This window comes from Miniopterus schreibersii, assembly GCF_964146895.1.
Source record: "Miniopterus schreibersii genome assembly, chromosome: 6".
NCBI classification, from domain to species: Eukaryota; Metazoa; Chordata; class Mammalia; order Chiroptera; family Miniopteridae; genus Miniopterus; species Miniopterus schreibersii.
In genome coordinates this window covers 18,258,957-18,280,019 of record NC_138107.1, presented here as the reverse complement: position 1 = coordinate 18,280,019, position 21,063 = coordinate 18,258,957, and the positions used below count along the sequence as shown (strand labels likewise).

The following is a 21,063-nucleotide window of genomic DNA, read 5'->3' as shown; positions in this document are numbered from 1 at the left end:
ATCCTAGCAGAGCAGTTCAAGAGGTAAAAGGCTAGGGTTATCTTTGACGAGACTTTACAAATAAGGTAAGACCAATAACCCTATGTTTATGGCAATTATTTTCCATACTCGATCCACTGATATTGTGCCCCAGTGAACACAATTGAAAAGACATGGATCATTCCTAACAGGAACTCAATTACCTCAAGGTAGGACAAAACAAACTCCACTTAATAAAATAAAATTTGGTTAAATGTTTTTATTTTAGAGACAGTTCCCCTTTCCCTTAATATTGTGGTAAACTCTTAATTTGTAATAGGTACACTTGTTACTTCATTAATCTATAAAATTCATTTCCAAAGACTACATCTACTGTATCACTTTTCTAAACTTAACTAAGTCCAGGAGATTAGTTTTTTAAAAAAATATTTTAATATTTTAAATTCAATTAAAATATACAACCAAAGTTGGTGGGAAACAGTTGCTCTTTTCCAAGGAAAAAGAGCTAACAGATGTTATGAGCGTTGGACATTTGTTCAGTCCTACCTGAAAATTAACATATTCTACTACTTGGCATGGGAAAAGGCATTTTCTAATAATTTTCTGTGACAGAAAGCACAGCATTAATCCAAGTGAGCACCCAACAGACTGAGTCTATCTGCTGGGGAGCAGTTTTAAACTTTAGCTCAATGAAAACATTTACCTCGGTACTTTTTTTGAGAGAGAATTCAGCAGCAGTTACAATTCATTGCCACCTGTGGAAAGCTACTATCACCCTAGAAGGTGGGCCAAGTGAGGAGCACTTCTCAGGTAACAAGAACAATGATACAGCAAGGAGCTAAAAGAACGGTATTGCTGTAGTTACAGTGACTACTACGACAGTGACTGTGGCCTGGGGTAATGTTCCAAATATCAACGCAAGGAACAAAATAGACTTTATAGGATTAGAATATTTTCTTCACACTGAGAACTTGTCGATGGCACATGATGAGTGATAATGGTCCATTTACTCTATTTCATTCTACAAGTTTCCTAGTTATGTCTCCTTTCTTTCATGGTAATTATCTCTATCCCATGGCAGTATATTTTCACCGTCTAAAATGAGAACACTATAACTATTGAATGCCCCAGTTCTCACACACACACACACACACACACACACACACACGACAAAAGCACACACTTATTTACCCTTATACACACATGAACAGGCAATATGTATTAAGTGCTCATTTGCAGTGGGTGAGCTTTCTGAAAGAAGCCAAATAAGTCTTTTCAAATACAGAAAACCATTAAAAGCCAATAAAAAGCCATGTCAAGTATTTAGCTCTGACATGAGATTTTTAAACTTTGACCAGGTGGTAATTAATTCAAATGCCTTTTGTGGGGTTTTTTGTAAACCATCCAAAGCAAGAATCTCAAAGATTAACACACGATATATAGAATCTAGTAGATTCACATCTCTGATTATTTTGCCTACCACAGTTGAATAAAACTGCTGCTGAAACACTTGAGTTGATTTTGAATGGCCATGAATGCTCCTGTATTTGGCTAAGTTTGACTTGACTTTCTAGAGAAAGGCCGGCTTATCTGCAAACGGACATCTCCCTCCACACACGTCAATGCACACTAAAGACAAATCTAAGTATATGTATATATAACACATATACAAATATATGTACACATAAAATGGATTGGGAAGTCCTTTGGTTTAGATGGGATTAAATATATACTTCCCAAGTGCATAGGTTTCCTTTGACCAACCTGTTCAAGAAACAAATATGAAAAGTGCCATGGCAACTTTGACATTTTCTATGTCTTCCCTATTTGGAGGCCCCCTTCCCTCTCTTCTCCATCTCTCTTAAGCATTTTATTTTTGAAAGCAGTTGGTTCTTTTAACCTTCTAACACTTCACTGATTCATCCATTCCTTGGAAGAGCTCTAAGGTCACATCCAGAAACTGATCCTTAGTAGAGAAGATGGTTCAAAGAATTTCCCCCCTTCTTCGATTCCCTCTTCCCCCCAAGAAGCGGACACCTTGATGTGCCATGAATAATTCACTCTTGATCTGACTTGCCTAGTTACCCCTGGCCAGCTCAAGCAGCTGAGGTCTGAGCTTTACTCGCCCTGCATCATTGTGCAATACTGGAAAAGAAGAGCAATCCGTTAGTCTACGCCTTCAGACTGTGGTGACGTGATCAGGGTTCTCTTGAATTTCTATGCATTCAATTTCCTCTCTCTCCTTTCGTTTGGCGCGTTTCTTTTTCTTGTGGTGCTTTTTGGAAGGGGGGAAAAAGGTTAGGAACACAGGTAAGATAACAAAACAGTGCAGAAGTGTGCAACCCCCGGTGAGCAGCAAGCATTTGAACAGTGTGAAGGTCAGGTTTGAAGGCACAAAGAGGAGGGGAACCAACCCAATAAGAAAAGAAGTAATATTTTGCAAAATGGCTGTCCCATGCTCTTGCAGGGAGTTTTTTATACACTGTGTTCGGGTGTGCTCAGTTGCTAATACAAATGTGTAAAGCAGTGGTGCACAGTGGTCAATGGCAAAATTTAAAGTGTAGATAAGGCACAAGATAGAAATGCAATCCATGTCGACGTTCCATAATGTCATTAAGCCCAGGACGCCCAGCTCGATTGAGGTGACGCTAAGAATTAGCCAGAAGTTTCCCAGAGGGTGGATCACTAGGAAAAAAGTCAGGATTAACACCAGGAGGACACCAAAGCCTGCGATCAGAACAGGCACTGTGACAGACAAGCCATAATGGTCCATGAACACAAAGGAGGGGTTGAACACTATGAACCGGATGCTCTTGGAGAGGGACAGGGGCCTGAGCTTTTCCAACACTTCGATGACTTCCTTCTGCTTGTCTCTGCTGGTCCTGGCCACCAGGTACAAGCGAGAAGCAATGATGTTGCTCTCATCGCCTGCCTTGGAGAAGATGATGTCATTGCGAAAGTGCTGGAACTCTGGCTTTTTTAAAAATGAGCCCTGCAGGACGCCGATGAAGTCGCTCTTGTTGTTGGCGCTGATGTTGCTGCCTTTCAGAAACTGGTAGTACTGCTCCACCCAGGACATGGCCGTGAAGCCACCGCAGAGCCTCCGGAGGTCCTCCTGGACGCTGCTGTTCCAGTACTCGAGGGGCTCATAGACATAGAAGCCAATCACGGGGCTGTAGTTGCTGAAGTATTTCTGCTGCACCGCCGCGTAGGAGACGCTCGGCGACTCGCTGGCCAGCAGGTTGACCACGTTGGCTCTGTCGCTGATCTGCAGGCACCCCATGAACGAGAAGGACGCGTAGATGAGATAGAGGATGACAACGAAGGGCTTCACGTAGATGTTGGTCACCCACTCGTTGTAATGCTCGCGCAGGAAGTGCTGGATGAAGTGGTGCTGGTAGGGGCTCGCGTCGTGGTGGGCTGCCTGCTGGTGGCCGTCGCTCATCACCGTCTGGAACCACACGGGCTTGCGCTCCAGGTACTCCGCAGAGGGGATTTTACAGCAGAAGACGCTGTGGTAGCGGTTCTGCTCCAGCTGGCCAGCGAAGACCAGGCAGGAGCCGAAGAAGGAAAGAATGTAGAAGTAGTTTAAGAGGATGGACACGCACATGTTCTGGCAGAAGACCTTGACAGCCTCGATGTTCGTGAAGGGGCTGGCGCCCATGCCGAAGGTGATGAGGTACAGGGCGCTGGTCATGGTGTAGGTGACCATCACGTCCGAGTAGGCGTCTGCCACCCTGTCTTTGAAGGGCAGATTTTCTCTGGTCCTCCGCCATCCAGACAGAAGCTCAAACACTCCTTTAGTTCCATGACCTAGTTTAAGAAAAGAAGAAAAATAATTGTTTTTGATTCCTCCTCTGTGAGTTCAAGTGAATTCCTGATAGGTTATTAAGGCTGAACAGTACTGTAAACACTAATCCTCCGATCAGGGTCCCAAATTTTGAGTTGCATACCAGGCCATAGTTGCTCTATGTTTCCACTTTAGGAAAGTCCAGATTTATTGGTAGGGTTGAGAAAAATGAAGCTTTGTTGTCTGTTCTATTAATTTGACAAGTTGTAATATAATGTGACATTATCTGCACACACATTGTCTCACTAAATGGATTATAAATTGGTGAGGGCAGGGGCTGTTATTTGTGCATTTTCAAAAGCCCCTTGACACCAATTCAGTGCTTGATCAACTGATATATTAGCTGATAATCCCTAACCTCCATTTCAGACTGATTTACATGCTGATTTAGGAAATTTTAAGATAATTTTAAACAATTAAAAATGGTCTTAAATTGATTTTACAACGTTAATTATCTGCGTGGTGGCCAAATGGCTTAGAAACCAATTCCTATAGGTTTAATTAATTAACGTTGGATGTGAGTAAAAAAATTTTTTTTAATGCCAGGTCACATAAAAGACAGGGCAAGACCTTTGGGGCAAAAATCACAGCAAGCATTTCCTCCGGGCTCCTCCCAAAGACTTTATTTACAGAGGTGTATGCTGACTAAATGTTTGACCGCCTCATTAAAATGCATAGAGAGTGCTTCTTTTTATAACCAACCCCTGTGCGCACTTTGAAAATGGTAGACAAAAAGTTTATTTGACAAATACTCCTTGAGCACTTACGTGTCAGAAACCATTAGACCTGAGATGTTTTATTTCAAGAACTTGACAGCTCTTAAGATACCACCACTTGCTTCTCTTTAACAAAATCAGAAATCATAGCCCTAGCCAGTTTTGCTAAGTGGTTAGAGCATCGGCCCACAGACTGAAGGGTTCTGGATTCGATTCCGACTAAGGGCCTGTACCTCATTTGTAGGCTCAATCCCCGGCATGTGCAGGAGGCAACCAATCAATGTTTCTCTCTCTCTTTCCCTTCCACTCTCTCTGAAAAGCAATGGAAAAAAATATCCTCAGGTGAGGATTTAAAAAAAAGAAAGAAGTCATAATGTTATCATACTATACCTGCCATTTCTCTTCTTTTCACTTGCCTGAATTAGCTCTGTCAGTTACCATCCACGATATATCAGTTGATAACTGTCTGAATGGGAATCTTCATAGGTCAATCTTGCCCTTGTAGCCACAGCAGTACCATACACAAACCTTGTCTATGAATGGACAGAAGCTGTGCTTGGGCTATTTTCCAAGAAATCCATTGGACAAAAATGTAGCATAAAGGTAACAAATGAACTAGTTTAAGAAAACCTGATAAATGGACTTTGTGTCGCGCCTAGATATTGGAGTTCTGGGTTACAAAAGTTTTTCCAATTTACTTAGTAGTGCTTTAAAGAACATATTATCATGGCTGGGGTCTCACTATAATCACTGATTTTGTGCTGTTGATAGAGTTTGCTAATTGGCCTACATAATTCCTTCCCTTTATTGTCACTTTTATTTGGGACAACAATGTTCACAATTTAAAACTATTTCTCAGCCTACCTTTCAACTAAGGGTGGTTCATGTGATATATTTTTGGATAATGTGATGTAACTGGAAGTCATTTAAGGATACTTATTAGAAAACCAGAAGGAGTTTTGTCCTAATTGACATCATGGAGCCACCACCAAGAGCCCTGGCCTACCTTCCTCTTGGATTCTCTTTAAAGAAAATCAAATCTCCGTTTGTCTAAGTAAGGCTGTTTTCTGCAGGTGAATCTACTCTTAACCAAAAAAGTTTTGTAGGCGAGTTAACATCTACCCAAACCTCTTTTATGGGGATCTAAGAATTCTTGCTTTATATAGTTGGACCATGGAATTTACAGATTTAAATGTATATAATGCTGATCTTTGATTTTAAAGTCACATTGGTCCACCTATTACTATTAACTATTATTGTTATTACATTGGAGTTCTTCTTATTCCAAATATAAAGCCCATTTATTTTCCAAAGTTCTCTCTTGTGGGTCTCCAGTCAGGGAAGGTCCTTTAACATAACAAGTAGAAATGGTTCTGAGAGCAATCCCTCTTCTGGGTATCTACCCAAGAACAAAAACATTTATTTACAAATATATATGCACCCCGATGTTCATTGCAGCATTATTCACAGTGGTCGAGACATGGAAACAACCAAAGCGTCCATCGATAGAGGACTGGATAAAGAAGATGTGGCACATACATACTATGGAATACTGCACAGCCGCAAGAAAAGATGAAATACTGCCATTTGCAACAACATGGATGGACCTTAAGATTATTATGCTAAGCAAAATAAGTCAGTCTGGAAAAGCTAATAACCATATGACTTTACTCATACGTGTGATACACAACTGAAACTCATAGATACAGACAAAGTACAGCGGTTACCAGAGGGAAGGGGTAGGAGGTGATAAAGGGAAAAGGGGCCAAATATATGCTGCTGATTTGACTGTGAGTGGTGGGCACACAATGCAATATACAGATCAAGTATCATAGAAATGTGCAGTAGAAACTTATATGATTCTATTAACCAGTGTTACCCCAGTAAATTTAATAAAAAATTACCAACCCAACATATATGTACACTGAGTTAAGTCTAATGATTCTTAACATCAGTTGTTCATTTCTATCTTCTGCAAGACTCCTTGACCAAACAGGATACTTGTTCTCATTCCCTTGACAAAAAAGGTAATATTAGGATATTCTTTAAGGTAATTAAAATCCTTAATTAGAGCACTTGTCTTTTGAAATGAGGACTTTTGCTATCTTTAGTAGTCACAAGGGGGGAAAGGCTACATGGAGCTATAGCTAAATGCAGCTTGCCTTTGCTAATGGTCACTCTATGGAGTATTAGGTACGCTATGTAGGCTAGAGTGCTGCTCTAAATAGCACGAAGGTCTGAATGCGTAGGAAGATGTGCTGAACTATATTAGGTTAGGTAACCCCTTTAAGTGTGATAAAGACTGAAAACGCAATTTCCAAACACTGTTTGGAGATGGCATGTTTTATCTCATCCATAGATTTAGGTATTTTACAAGGTATTCCTATCAATATTCACTCGTTAGAGTCTCATCATAATTAGGCAACTTCCTAGCAGTTTGGATCTCTTACCTTCTTCAAGCCAGGCTTATCTTCTCTCCCCCCATGAGCCTGCCCATGAATAGCCTTATCTACTTAGTTTTGTTCATGCAGTTTTCTCTGCCTTATAACATCTTCTCCTTTCTCATTGCTGGTTGTTTAATTGAAATTCTATCTATTGGACTGTTAAGGGTCAGCTCAGTTCTCACCTTTGCCAAGAAGCTATCTCTGACAATTCCAGACATATTGATTTTTTCTGTTCCTTCAACTCTATTGCAACTAATTAGTTACTCGTTTTGACATCCAACCATGTGCTGTTTTGCTCTGGAACAAAAAATGGCTTTCTTCAGATATGTTCTATCTCTTTGGTTAGATTGAAAATTCTTCAAGGTCAGAGAATGCATTTCATATTACTTTTATACTCTTCAGAACATCTGGCAAAGTGATAGATGCCCAGAAGATGCCCACTAACCTCTTATTGAATTAAATCAACTGTAATTCTTGATTCTAGATGGAATCAGGAAATATATGTATCTTTTAATTACTTATTCTTAATTATAAAAATAATATACTTGAAGCATATTTATTTGTGTCAAGAAGAGCTATATATTTATAGAAATTAATTTATTTTCCAATTATTATTGACATACAATCTTATATTAGTTTCAGTTGTACAACATAGTTATTAAACAATTATATACCTTATGAAGTGATCACCCAGGCACATCTAGTACGCATATGACATTATACATGGCTATTGAAGTATTACTGACTATATTATGTATGCTGTACTTTACATCTCCATTACTATTTTTATGACTGACAACTTGTACTTCTTAATCCCTTTAACCTTTTTTGCCAACTCCCAGCTTCCCTCCCATCTGGCAGCTATCTATTACTTTGTTTGTTTTGCTTATTCATTTATTTTGTTTTATAGATTCCACATATAAGTGAAATCATATGGCATTTGTCTTTCTCTGTCCAACTTATTTCACTTAGCATAACACCCCCTAGGTCCACCCATGTTGTTGCAAATGGTAGGGTTTCATTATCTTTAATGGCTGAGTAATATTCCATTGTATATACTATGTACCATATCTTCTTTATCCATTAATTCAATTTAACCCAATATATACTTATTTAGAGTTTGTTACACATGAAGACCTATTAGTCAATAGATTAAACACAAAGATCAATAAGAAACACAATCTTTCCAACATCTGTCAGTATAGAAATTCATTTTTACTTGGGTAGTTATGAGACAGAGTTCAGATCTAATAAGTATGAGTTTCAGATGCTGTCCTGTACATTTTTGATGTTTAAAAGCATTTCTCATCTCTATCCCCTGTGCCAGTAGCACACTCTATAGTTGTGACAATATAAAATATTGTCAGACATTGGAAAATGCTACTGTCTTAGGGACAAATTTCACTTGATAGAGAATTACTGGTTTATTCAAAATAAAAAGAAATAGCACCCACACACATCATAGACATATTTAATCACCTTTTCCTGATTATAAACACAGGACATATTTATCCATCCTTCCAGCCATCCAGATAGATAACTACTTAAATAATTAATTTACAGAACTAGGCTCCTACTAAGAAGAAATTAAAATTAGAGGTTACTCTTTTTTAAAAAAAAAAAATATTTACTTTTTAATTAAGTAATTAATTATTTCCATCACCATTTATCCCCTCTATGCCCTCTTTACATCAATGTCTTTCTCTCTTTATTTCTCTCTCTCTCTCCCTTCCCCTCTCTAAAAATCAATGAACATGTTCTCTGATGAGGATTTAAAAAAACGATTAAAAATCAAACTCCTTATGACCTGCTCCAGAGAAAGCTTTCTAATTTAGCTGAGGAGTTATATTTCTGCTTTGGTTAGCTATGTTTTCAATAGCTGTGTTTGTGGAAATCACCACTGGGCTCAGGTGGAAAAAAACATTTTGACTTACTATTGGGCTCTTAAGCTATGTGACTTCTGAATGCCAATCAAATGAATGAATAATAAATGAAAAAACAAAGTCCCAATCAGCAGAACCAGTGCAGCAGCTGACAAAAAAATCTGGGTACTGAATCAGCACTTCTGTTATTGTTCACTTTGGCGTTATATGGGATCCTTACCCATTGCTCCTTCTCTTTAGTTGACTAATTCTTACTGAGATTTTTAAAGATACCACTCAAACAAGACCTCATTTATTCTTTGAAGATTTTTTTTTTTTTTTACCCTCACCTGGGACATGTTTTTATTGATTTGAGAGAGAGAAGGAGAGATTAGAGTGAGAAACATCTATCGGTTGTCTCCCATATGCACCCCCACTGGGGATGGAACTCAAAACCTAGGGATGTGCCCTGACCAGAAATTGAACCTGCAACCTTTTGGTGCACAGGCAAGAAGCTCCAACCACCCAAGCCACCTGGCCAAGGCAAATAAATGGGCCATAATCTGTGTATAGTTTTTAATTTTAATTTTTTCTTGCAGTGTTTATTATTAACAGATCTTTATTCAGTATAAGATTTTGTGATATAGATAGAGTAGTTTGCCTCATTTCAATGAGAAGGACACCTGCTGAGTGTTACTCAATGATTCTGTGGCAGAGGTGGTGATATATATCAGTGATGTTCAATTGCAAAATTAGCATATAATTCATTAATTTGACTGGTTCAGCATTATAAATGTCTATAGGGAATGGAATGTAAAATTAAGGAATTTGCTTTAAGATGCCATTTGGCAGAGTATAAATGGGTCCATAGAGTACTCATGCTTCCTAAGATATGATAAATTTTTTAGACATTTTCTAATCCCCATGACGTCTAACCTAAAAGTGATGAATAGTGCATATTTGTAGAATGCCTGTTTTTAATTAACTCTCATCTAGGATAAATAGATGAGCTTCATGCATAAAGAATGGCCAAGGCTTTGGCCTCTTGGTACCTATAGAGCTCAAAAAGACATAGGATAGGAAATTATTCAACAGAATTTTCCAAGCTGCTGTTGCCAGGTGTGTTTGATGGTTTTGCCTGGAAATCTGTGTTGCTGCTGTGCAATGAGTGAGAGCCAAGCTTCATACTACCCTTAAGCAGGAGGTGGCTTCTCTTGAGATGCCCCATCCCATTGCAGAATGAGGCAGGCTGAAACATGGAGAGAGCGTAGTGTATGGAAAAGAGGAATTCAGAATGAACCTGAAAAAACACTTGCACCTTAGCACTTAGCAGAAGGTTAGAGGATTTTATTAGGTTCCTTATTTTAAAAGTGGAATTTAGCAACAGATTCTCATTGTATGGTTTTCAGAGGTGTTCTATATTTTATACATATTTTAATGCATAGGAAAGAGCATATATTCTTATTCAGAGTTTGCATTCCATCATTTTTGTAATTCTACATAAAGCTGAAATTTTAAAAATACATTTTATATGTGTTTGTTCATATATGTGTGTATATATATGTATATATATGTATATATATACATATGTGTATATATAGGTTGTTTTAAAATCTAATAACTATTACAATAAAAGTTTTAATACTCAAAATGGGCACAACTAGGAAAGTAACACTATTTGATATTGGTTAATAACACATTCCCCAGAGCCAGACAGCCTGAATTAAAATCCCAGGTCTTGCACTTCCTAGCTCTGTTATCATGGGCAGGTTGTTTTATAATCTCTCCATAACTGTTTCCTCAACTGTAAAATGAAATAACAATGGAGCCTACCTCATAGGATTGTGGTGTGTTTTAGAGAAGTTAGCACATGTATTGAGTACCCAGTAAGGACTGCAGGGTGCCTCGGTTTCCCAATGTGCTCCATTCCTGAAGCCCGTTCGAGCCCGAAACGCTCTAAAACCGAGGGATCCCCAGCTGACAGCTGGGCCTTGGGATCCTGCCCCCAGCGGAAGCCGCCTGGCATGTTCCACTTCCGAAGTGTGTTCGAAAACCGAAGCATTTCCTCCCGGCTTTACTGCGTTCCTAACCCCAAATGTTCGTCCACGGAGACGTTCGAAAACCGAGGCACCGCTGCATATTGAATGGAAAGGCCGGGCTGCCAGCTGCAGGCTGTCTGCCTGGAGGACGTCCCAAACCATTTGACTTTAAAGCCACCTTCTGAATGCAGCCGGCTTATTGCTCTTTCCCGCCACAGCTGAGCCGGCTTCGGGGTGCTCTCTTTTCAGCTCTCCCCGCTGCAGGCCTGGGAGCTGCCAACGGCTGAAGCACCCCCAAAGCGCCAGCTCACACATGGCAACGTGCTTTCTTGTTCTCTCCCTCTCCCTGGGGAAAGCACGACTACCAGGAAGCTTTCCATTTTCTTCTCAATGCTTTCCGCATCTCTTAAGTTTCATGAAAAAAATATACATTGTTTTTCAGAAAGAGAAATGCAGTCCTGACAGCTGAGTGCTGCCAAGTAGGTGTTGGTCCTGCCAGAGCTGGTCTGGCACTCCCAGCTTGAGTCCTCTTCCCTGGGGTCCTGTTGAGCAGCATCAGACAAGACCATTCTGAGACTGCGATGGACTGAGAGACCGCTCCATGATCATGACCGGGGACAAAGGAAGCAAAACATTGTCTAAAAGAGAAAATGGACCAAATATCCCCTTGTCGAAAATAGTAGGAGTGATTTCTGCTTCTTTACCAATCACCGTTTAGTCTTTATCTGGCCCTCTCACCTTCTAGGTATAAAAATTATTAGGATAACTGATCATAGAATTATACTCTCTTCTTGACAGTAATCAATCAGGCTGCCTTGAGCCCTCTTCCAAATCTACCTAACACTTGCAAAAATCATATAGGATGTCCATTCTAATACCTGCTTCTGGAAGTTCTCCATAGTTCACAATAAAGTGTGTTCTTCCTCATCGTAATGAGTCAACAATCCTAAATTTCTTCAATCATAGTAGTGTTCCTTTAGTCTTTGGCTTGAAGACACTGACATTATAAAAAAGTGTTTTGGGAAACAAAATTAAATAAAACTTTTGTTATTATTGTTGACTTTATAACTTGATTTCTTTGAGTATAGGTGTCAAAATAGCAGTATTGAGTAAAAGTTAATTGCTGGAGGATTTGAATTTCTAGACCATGTCACTCGTAAAAGGGATGGCTTCCTGGTGGAAGTAATGTTTTACTTGTATCCTCACTGAAAAGAGAATGCCATTTGGGCATATGGGAAGTGGAAAATGTTTTGAGAGGAAGGTAACATAGATATTAATGTAGGAGAGGGGAGGGGGGGCCATGTAGAACTAAAAAGCCATTGCTTTAAGCAGAGAAGAGCAATGAATGAAAGAATGGGTCATTGGGCATAAAATCTTTACAGTTGTCAAGAGAAGTAGATTGCTAGTTTATAAGCTAAACACAAGCATATGTTTAAAAAAATATCAAGACCTAGACTAAGAGATCATATAAAACGATAATAAATGCAAGAATTTATAGGAACAAAAATTAAGATTATCCTAATGTTTATTGAGGTAAATGCATTTAAATAACAAAAAATTAGTCAGAAAAATTAATTTATTCATATGAAAATATTTCCTGAATGCCTCCCATTATGAAATACGGTAAAATGTCATCCCTTTGAAGTTAATAACTCCCATTTGTCCCTCTTGAAAACCACATCACATCTATATGTCTGAATTTAGCAGTTCATTAGTTACAAGATTTGGGGTTCTTCAGTCCTATAAAGAGTCAAAGCAGTGATGACTTAGGATTTGTGCAACACCAAGATCTGGAAAATACTTTTTAAATGTCTGATTCAATCATTCAGTAACATGTTTGAAATTGAAGGAATCTTAGCAAATTAAAACTATGCAGTTTTGGTTTCTAATAAATATTATCAAGAGAAAAATCTTCAAAGTGGTAGCACAAATGCTTGATAAAAGCATAATGTTTCAAAGGGCAAGTTTTCTGGGAGTACCCAAGTTTTTTGGGTGGGTGGCTGCCTTTCTTACCAATGAAGATGAAATAAAAACATCCCATGGCTGGAATTCTCTCTGAACAGGATAGCCTGACGCCTGTGGAAATTTAATTAACCAGAAAGCTCAGGAATTGAATCATCTGAGTAGTCATTAAATCCAGCAACCAGAACTTCCTTTTTGATTCAACTTTTGTTGGTTGATTAACTTTATTGAATAAGAATTCTAAAATGCATTAGATTTGCACTTCTCTTCTGTGCTGTATCAAATCCTAATAAATGAAGGAAGAGGGAGGGAGGGAGGGAGGGAGGGAGGGAGGGAGGGAGGGAGGGAGGGAGGGAGGGAGGGAGGGAGGGAGGGAGGGAGGGAGAAGAAAAAGACAAGGCAGCATGAACAGCAATTAAAAGAATGTGCTCTGGAGTAACACATTTGGTTCCAGCTCTGCCATCACTGTGTGATGTGCGAGGTGGAGAGGATTAGTTTAAACTCTATGTGCCTTACTTTCTTAGTCTGGAAAATGGGGATAAAAATAGTACCTATTTTAAGGGATTAAATGAAGTTTAAATAAGATAATAGTTATAATGTTCTTAGAACAGTGCCTGGCACACAGGAAACACCCAATGAAATAACTACTATTATTTATTGAATAATACATTCCAGGTCATCATTTTCTCATGCACCAATAATCAGGAGGCAATGTGGCATACTGGTCAAAGCACTGAGCTCTGTGGGTTTATGCTTCCTTAATCCCATTTGTTAGATGTGTGATCTTGGGCAAACTAACAACTCCACGGCTGGATTTGACCACCTGTAAAATGAAGAGAATGACAAAACCTGCTTGAAGGATTGCTGCATTAAAGGTAACCTAGACACATGAATCCCGTAGCACAAATATCTGGCCCACAATTAGAGCTCTCTCAAATGTTTGGTATTATTGACTAGTATTACATAGTTGTGGGAGTGTAGGAATTTAGGTTGAATGTGTACCAGACCTAGAACACAAAGTTTAAAAGTTTTCTTCTCTGATTAAGATGCTGATTAATAAAGGGTTTTAGTTAACTGGATTCAACTAATTGCAGCATTCTGTACCTGTGTGTTCTTATTCAGAATAAGCTAATAGAATCGCTCTCATTTAGCAGGAGAGAAGCTGAAAGGGAGCTTTGCAGCCACTGATTTCTGTGTTCTACAACTCACAGGGCAAACCAGAGTCCCTTCCAGAAGGAGAGCGCAGCAGCGATGCTGGGCAGCGGGCTGAGCTCCACCAGCCCCAGGGCAAGGAGACCTTTTTCCAGAGGGTACCCTGAAAGTGACTGAATTGGTATCATTTCAATATGCCCCTGATGAGTACAGACTTCCTTTTCAGTTGAAAAGGCTCTTTCTTGACATATTTTCCTGTAACCTGTCCCCTTTCAGCAGCTCACACCTTAGCTTAGTCTTATGGCAACACAAATTTCTAGAAAGGAGTTATCTCAGAAAATGTTAGGTATTAATGTCCAAAGGCAAAAGACAGAGGACAGTGGGTGGGGCAGACAGTATCCTGGAAGAGGGGTCCCATAATCACGCTTCTGTGTTTCATTCTTGAAGATGTCCATAAAAATGCTAGCTTATCATGATGATATGCCAGGCCACCAAACAGTGTCAGTGAATGAAAATTGTAGGAAACTCATTACCCTCTTATGATAAATCTATCCCTTCTCTCCATCTTAATAACGCTTATGGACTTTGTCCAGCCCATTTCCATGAGTCAAAAATTAATCAAGAAACAACATAGCATCACTAATCATCAGGAAAATGCAAACCAAAACCAGAGTGAGATATCACCTCCCACGTGTCAGAATGGCTATTAACTAAGATCTGGAAACAGCCCAAGTGCCCATCAGTAAATGAATAGATAAAAAAGCTGTGGTACATTTACACAATGGAATACTATGCAGCTGTAAAGAAGAAGGAACTCTTTCTTACCTTTTGTGACAGCATGGATGGACCTGGAGATTATTGTGCTAAGCAAAATAAGCCAGACAGAGAAAGACTAATATCACATGATCTCACTTACATGTGAAATCTAATGAACAAAATAAACTGATGAAGGAAATAGGTCCAGAGGCATGGATGCAAGAACAGACTGACAAATCTCAGAGACGGGAAGAAATTAACCAAAGAGCATATGTGCATAGCCTGTGGACACAGACAATAGTGTGGTGAAGGCCTGGGGTAGGGTGGGGGCTAGGTGGAGGGGGGCAAACGGGAGGGAAATGGAGGACATCTGTAATACTGACAACAATAAATTTTTTAAAGAGACAAAAAACCCCCACAAGTGTTCCTTAGGATGCGGAGAAAAAGGACCCTGTGCTCTGTTGGCGGTAATATAAATTGGTGCAGTCACTATGGAAAACAGTATAGAGGCTCCAAAAAATTTAAAAATAAAACTACCATATGGCCCAGCAATTCCACTATTGGGTATTTTCCCCAAGGAAATTAAGATGCTAACTTGAAAAGATATCTACACCCCCATGTACATTGCAGCATTATTTACAATAAACAAGAAATGGAAACAACCTAAGTGTCCATTGATGGATCAATGAGGAATGGATTAAAAAAATTTAAAAGCCACAAAAATAAATGAATAAAATTCTGCAATTTGTGACAATATGGAAGGACTTGAGAGCATTATACTAAGTGAAATAGGTGAGACAGAGAAAGATAGTGTATAATCTCACCGAGAGAAGTGGAATCTAAAAACAAAACAAAACAAAACAAAAAACTCATAGATACAGAGAATACATTGGTGGTTGCCAGAGATGGGGAATGAAGAATGGGAGAAATGGGAAAAGGTGATCAAAAGATACAGACTGGTAATTATAAAATAAATAAGTCCTGGTGATGTAATGTACAGCATAGTGACTATAATTAATAATACTGCATTGTGTATTTGAATGTTGCTAAGAGAATAAATCCTAAAAGTTCTCATTACACACAAAAAAATGTAACTGTGTGATGATTTTAACTAGATTTATTGTGGTGATCACTTTGCAATATATACAAATATCAAATTATTTTATTGTATACCTTAAACTAATATTAATATGACATAATGCTATATGTTAATTATATCTCAATTAAAAAAAATAATAATCCTTCCAGATAGCTATGACTACAGAACAACCAACTGGATTCTAGGGTAGAATGATTTTTGGCCAAGTGACCATCAGGAAGTTGAGGCAAATGATCTGAAGGTTTCTAATCCTTAGAGATATAAGAAAACTCTAGGGCAATTTCTGAAATTAAAAAATTTGAAAACATGTCCTCATTATTTATTTTCAGAACATTTTTACTTATAATTAACTGATAACAACCCAGGGCACAGAAATGTTGAACAAAGAGCTAGTAAAAGAATGTCAGCAGCTTTTAAGATTTATTATCTCTCTGATACCTGAGGTTTCTCAAGGAGTAGACTGTATTAACAGTAACATGGGAATCTTCAATAAAAAAGCACACCTCTTAAAAAAATCAATCTATTAATCAGCAGATTAAGCACCTACCATATGCAAATCATGGTGCTACATGAGAGCACATTCAGCTCCCTCCGTGATGGGTACACTCTTTCCATATGCTCAAGGGTACATCCTGCCCAGGTACTTTCTGAATTTGGAAAGTTTTCCCATATTTAGTGTTAAAATTAATTACCTAAAATTTCTAAAATTTGCTTTCAATTCTATTGTCTGGAATATATGCCAATTTTCTGCCACATACCCTTAATTCACATATTGGCAACAGTAGCATAGTACCTCCCATCTTCTTGAGGCCAATCATCTCATTACTTTCACTGTTTCTCTGATGATATCTGCAGAGAATTCCATATAAGTATATAGCAATGAGAGTGCCTTGAAACCAAGGACCATGTGTTCATTTTTTTGTCTGTTACCTAGCAGTGTCATGGTGTAGAAGGTATTAAAGTAATACTTTCTGAGTCTAGTTTTGATAAAAAATTTATAGCTAAACTTGCTAAGCTTAGAAGTTGATTGCAGTATTACAGAGAGTAGCAGATGATAAGGCCTGCGGTCATCTCTGAGTTACAGTTAGGAAACCCAGCAGATGGACTCATATTTACATCATGTGAATTGTTATGCTCCTTCCCTCTTCTCCTGTACTTTAGTGGCTGATGGCAGTCTCTTCAAATTTGATGGTTGGGGTGAATTCTGAGACAGATGCAGTCAAGTTAGCGTTGCAGAAAGCATGTCCTCAACAACTGTGGCGGACCACAAAGGAAGCACCCATTTCTTTCTCATGAGGCAGAATATCCTAAGAGTACTTCTGGGTAGATTTATAAAATCTGTAAATAAACTAATACAGTGCATGAAAAAATAAAAATAAAAAGGAGAGAGACAGGTTTTCTATACTAGCTCTCCATGCAGCAGAGCTGGCCGGACTTGTCAGGAGAGTTGCCTACCCTTTTAGAATAATGCTAAGAAAAAATGTTACTGTGTGGAAAGCTACAAGTGGAAATTATTTCAGTATGCAATTTAAGGAATTAGTCTTCCATGAAAATGGAAATACTCCTGGGAAGATCCACCTTGTAAGCATAGTAATTTATTCCTTTGGATGAATGAGTTTTTCATATCCTTTCCTAAAATGAATATATGTTGACAAAGTAGGCTGGGCACAAAGGAAGGACCCACTAATGAGGACATACTCACAAAGAAGATCTTGAGGAATATCACTGCATATGAACCTCATGAACTCCTCCTGAAGCAGACATACCACCACTGTCCCTTATTTAATAGTCAGAAAACGGAAATGCAGGGACATGTGGCTTTTACAGAGTCATTTGGTGCTCAGGACCAGCTCCCACATCTTCAGCCTCTTACCCCAGTATAAATAGATCTTGAGGACAGTGGCTGTGTCTTGCTTTGATTTTTATATAGCCGTATCCTAAGGTAGTGCTCAGCACTCAGTAATTATTTATTGTGAAGAATGGATGTGTGCCTCTGAGTTTCCAAGATTTCTGGTGTTCTAGTATTTGGGGGGGGGGGGGGGTCTTGTTTCGCACTTCTCATGTTTCCATGAAGAGGGGGCTTCTACTCTACTCTCACTTTGATAGCCTTAGAGCACACACTTCCATTCCTTGCTTGATCTCTGTAACCTCTCTTCCAAGCACTGGTGGTGATAACCTGAAGACACTGTGACAATTTATCAGTGGGTCACCTACTATTCCTCTAAAACAGTAAGCTGACCCCCACTTCTCCGGTCTGCACTACCTGTATAATGGGTAAGTAAGAAGGGTCAGAGCTTGCCCTCCGCTTTCCCAGCCCCTGCAGGAGGCACTCCTAGCAGTGTTTCCATCCCTTAACCATGGAATTCTCTTCTGACAGCAACTGGATTCATGAGGCAAACAGTCTTTCAGGCAGTTGGCTGCTAAGAAAATCTTAGGGGAATTGCCTTGAAGACCTGACTCTCCATACAGGTAAGGGGCAGGAACCTAGATTTTGGTTTTGTTAGGTGGAGATTCCTACATTGGTCTCTGGCCCCTATTAAGGTCACCTCTCCATCTTTATTCGAGACTTTGGGAAATACCATATCTCCATTTATAAGGTTGAAAATTTGACTCTCATTTAGCTTTTGGGTGTATGTTCTCCACCTCATAGAAGCCAGAAAGGTGGATTGATTGAATGACTGATTTCCAGACACTCCCTGTGAGGTGACTAGTGAAAGAGCATCTCTAATCTAATAGTCTCGTGGTAGATTTAGAGTAGGCATGTCATAAGCACATATATTAAAGCTGCAGTTTTCTTTTCCTATAGTTATTTTCTCCCTCCCAAACATCATTTTACATTTTTAAACTGCATTTTTAACTATCATAACCCTGTGTCTAAAATTTTTGGTAACTTCCAGAGCCTTTTTGACTAATATCAATTTTCAAATATCTGCTTAAAGAGTACCATTTCTTTTATTACACCTGACCCTATAGGGAGAAATTAGGGAAATCTAGTTTAAAAGACCTATAAGACATATATTGTGTTTAAGGAATTTACCTCATTGGACAAGAATGGAAGCCTGAGGTTGGCAGAAGAAAGTCTCCTTCACAGTGCCGAGTTCAGGGTCAGTTTAAAGTGCACATGCTACCACCAAATTTCTTCTCAAGAGCTCTTGTAAATAGATTAAACAAAGACCTGAGCTAAGCAGCAATGGATTTACCAGGTTTTTTGTGGTAAAACTAGATGAGAGGACACTGGAGCCTGATACCCCCCCAACCTGGTATAAACATACTTTCAGTTAAAGACAGAGTCACTTCAGAAAGACATGCAACCTTTGCAAGGGAGGAGAGGGCATGCCACTGTGGGAAATAAAGAGAAATGCCAACAAGAGAAAGAAAGAAGGGAAGGAAGAAGGGAAACAAGTTTGCTTTTTAGGTCCCTTGTGGTCTTGGGGCCACTGGATGTTAGATTCTCCCTATTTCTCCAATTAAAGAGGATGTCCTCTTTACCCTGGAAAACAACCCAATGGAGGACTTGCATGGATAAATGGAAAGCTTTATGCCTTAGTTTCTTCCTGCAGAAGAATACTAGAAATATGCATAAGTGGAAGACTATTTGCTCCTACAGAGTTAAGAGGTAAAATACTAAAGCAGAACATCAAAGTAGATACAGGTCTAGGAGGGACTTTCCCCTTCATAGTGGAACTATAAAATAATACCATATATGCCACAAATCCTGGGATTCTCACAAGAATTTCTCACATATAATATGCACCTAATTAAATACTTTTTTATTGCTCCTCTATTGTTCTTGTTATTCTGCTAACTCCACAAAGTAATAGTCTATGTTGCTTTGCTCCCAAACACCTGAGCTTCCACTGTACTATTATTATCATAGATGCTTAAGAAATGCTTTTGATAAATTTAATAAAACATTTCCCCCAACTGCCACCAAATGGGATGGTATTTGTGAAATGGCTGTGGGAACAATAATACTCTATTGTGCTGCATAACTGTAATATGGCTTAATGTTTTACAGATGTTACAGATTTCTGAGTTTGAATTCATTTTATTGGTTACAGAAAATGAGTCCGGAGATCAAATATTTGCTGAAATAACTTTACATGTTGTCTTAATAGGGTTTTCAAATTAAATAGAAAAAAATATATGAAAGGTGAACCCCTTCCTTTTGTTTTTAACAACTTTACTGAGATACTGTATGTGCTATACAATTCATCCATTTAAAGAGTATAATTCAATAATTTTTAGTATATTAAAGAGTTGTGTAACCATCACCACAATTTTAGAACATTTCATTACTCCCTCCCCCAAAAAGAACATATCCATTAGCAGTCACTCCTTATTGCCCAAATCCATCCATTAATCCACCAGTCCTAGGTAACCAATAATCTCCTCTCTGCCTCTGTAGATTTGTCAGTTTTCTGGACATTACATATAAATGGAGTCATACCATAAGTAGTCTTTTGAAACTAGTTCCTTTTACTTAGCACATTTTCAAGGTTCATCCATACTGTAGTATATATCAATACTTCATTTGTTTTTATGGCCAAATATTACCCCATTGTATGAATATACCATATTTTATTTGCATAATTTTTACTTTTGGCTATTATGAATAATGCTGCTATGAACATTTGCATACAAGTTTTCTGTACAGACACGTTTTCATTTCTCTCAAGTATACACCCATGAGTAGAATTGTTGGGTCATATAATAAGTCTACATTTAGTATTTTTAGGAATTGTCAGATTGTTTTCTAAAGAGCTGTCCCATTTTACACTTCTAGTAATGTATGGAAGGTTCTAATCTTCCACAATCTCTTCAACACTTGTTATTGTCTGACTTTTTAATTTTAGCCATCTTAATAGATACAATGTGCCCCCTGAGGTTTTGATTTGCATTTATCTAATGACTAGTGATGTTGAGCATAGTTCATGCCTTCTGGCCATTTATCTTAAAATAAATATATATTCAATTTTTTGCTCACTTTTTAATTGGGCTATTCATCTTTTTGCTATTAAGTTGTAAGAGTTCTGTATATGTTCTGGATACAGTCTCTTATTAGACATATGATTTGCAAGTATTTTCTCCCATTCTGTCAGTTGTCTTTTCACTTTCTCTATGGTGTCTTTTGAAGCACAAAAGTTTTTAATTTTGAGAAAGCTCCATTTATCAACCTTTTTTTTTGTTGCTTTTACATTTGG

At 38.5% G+C, this 21,063-nt stretch overlaps 1 protein-coding gene across 3 annotated transcripts in view; it reads right to left on the bottom strand.

The window, feature by feature from the left end:
• Nucleotides 1–1,696: 1,696 nt before the first annotated feature.
• PTCHD4 (patched domain containing 4) overlaps nt 1,697–21,063 on the bottom strand; it is a gene marked incomplete at its 5' end in the record, with an annotated part of 174,389 nt that continues 155,022 nt past the window's right edge. For all 3 annotated transcript variants that reach the window (XM_081140064.1, XM_081140062.1, XM_081140063.1), the window contains one exon: nt 1,697–3,792. In XM_081140064.1, the coding sequence (XP_080996190.1) occupies nt 2,159–3,792 (1,634 nt within the window). In that variant the 3' untranslated portion in view covers nt 1,697–2,158. The remainder of the gene's footprint in view (nt 3,793–21,063) is intronic.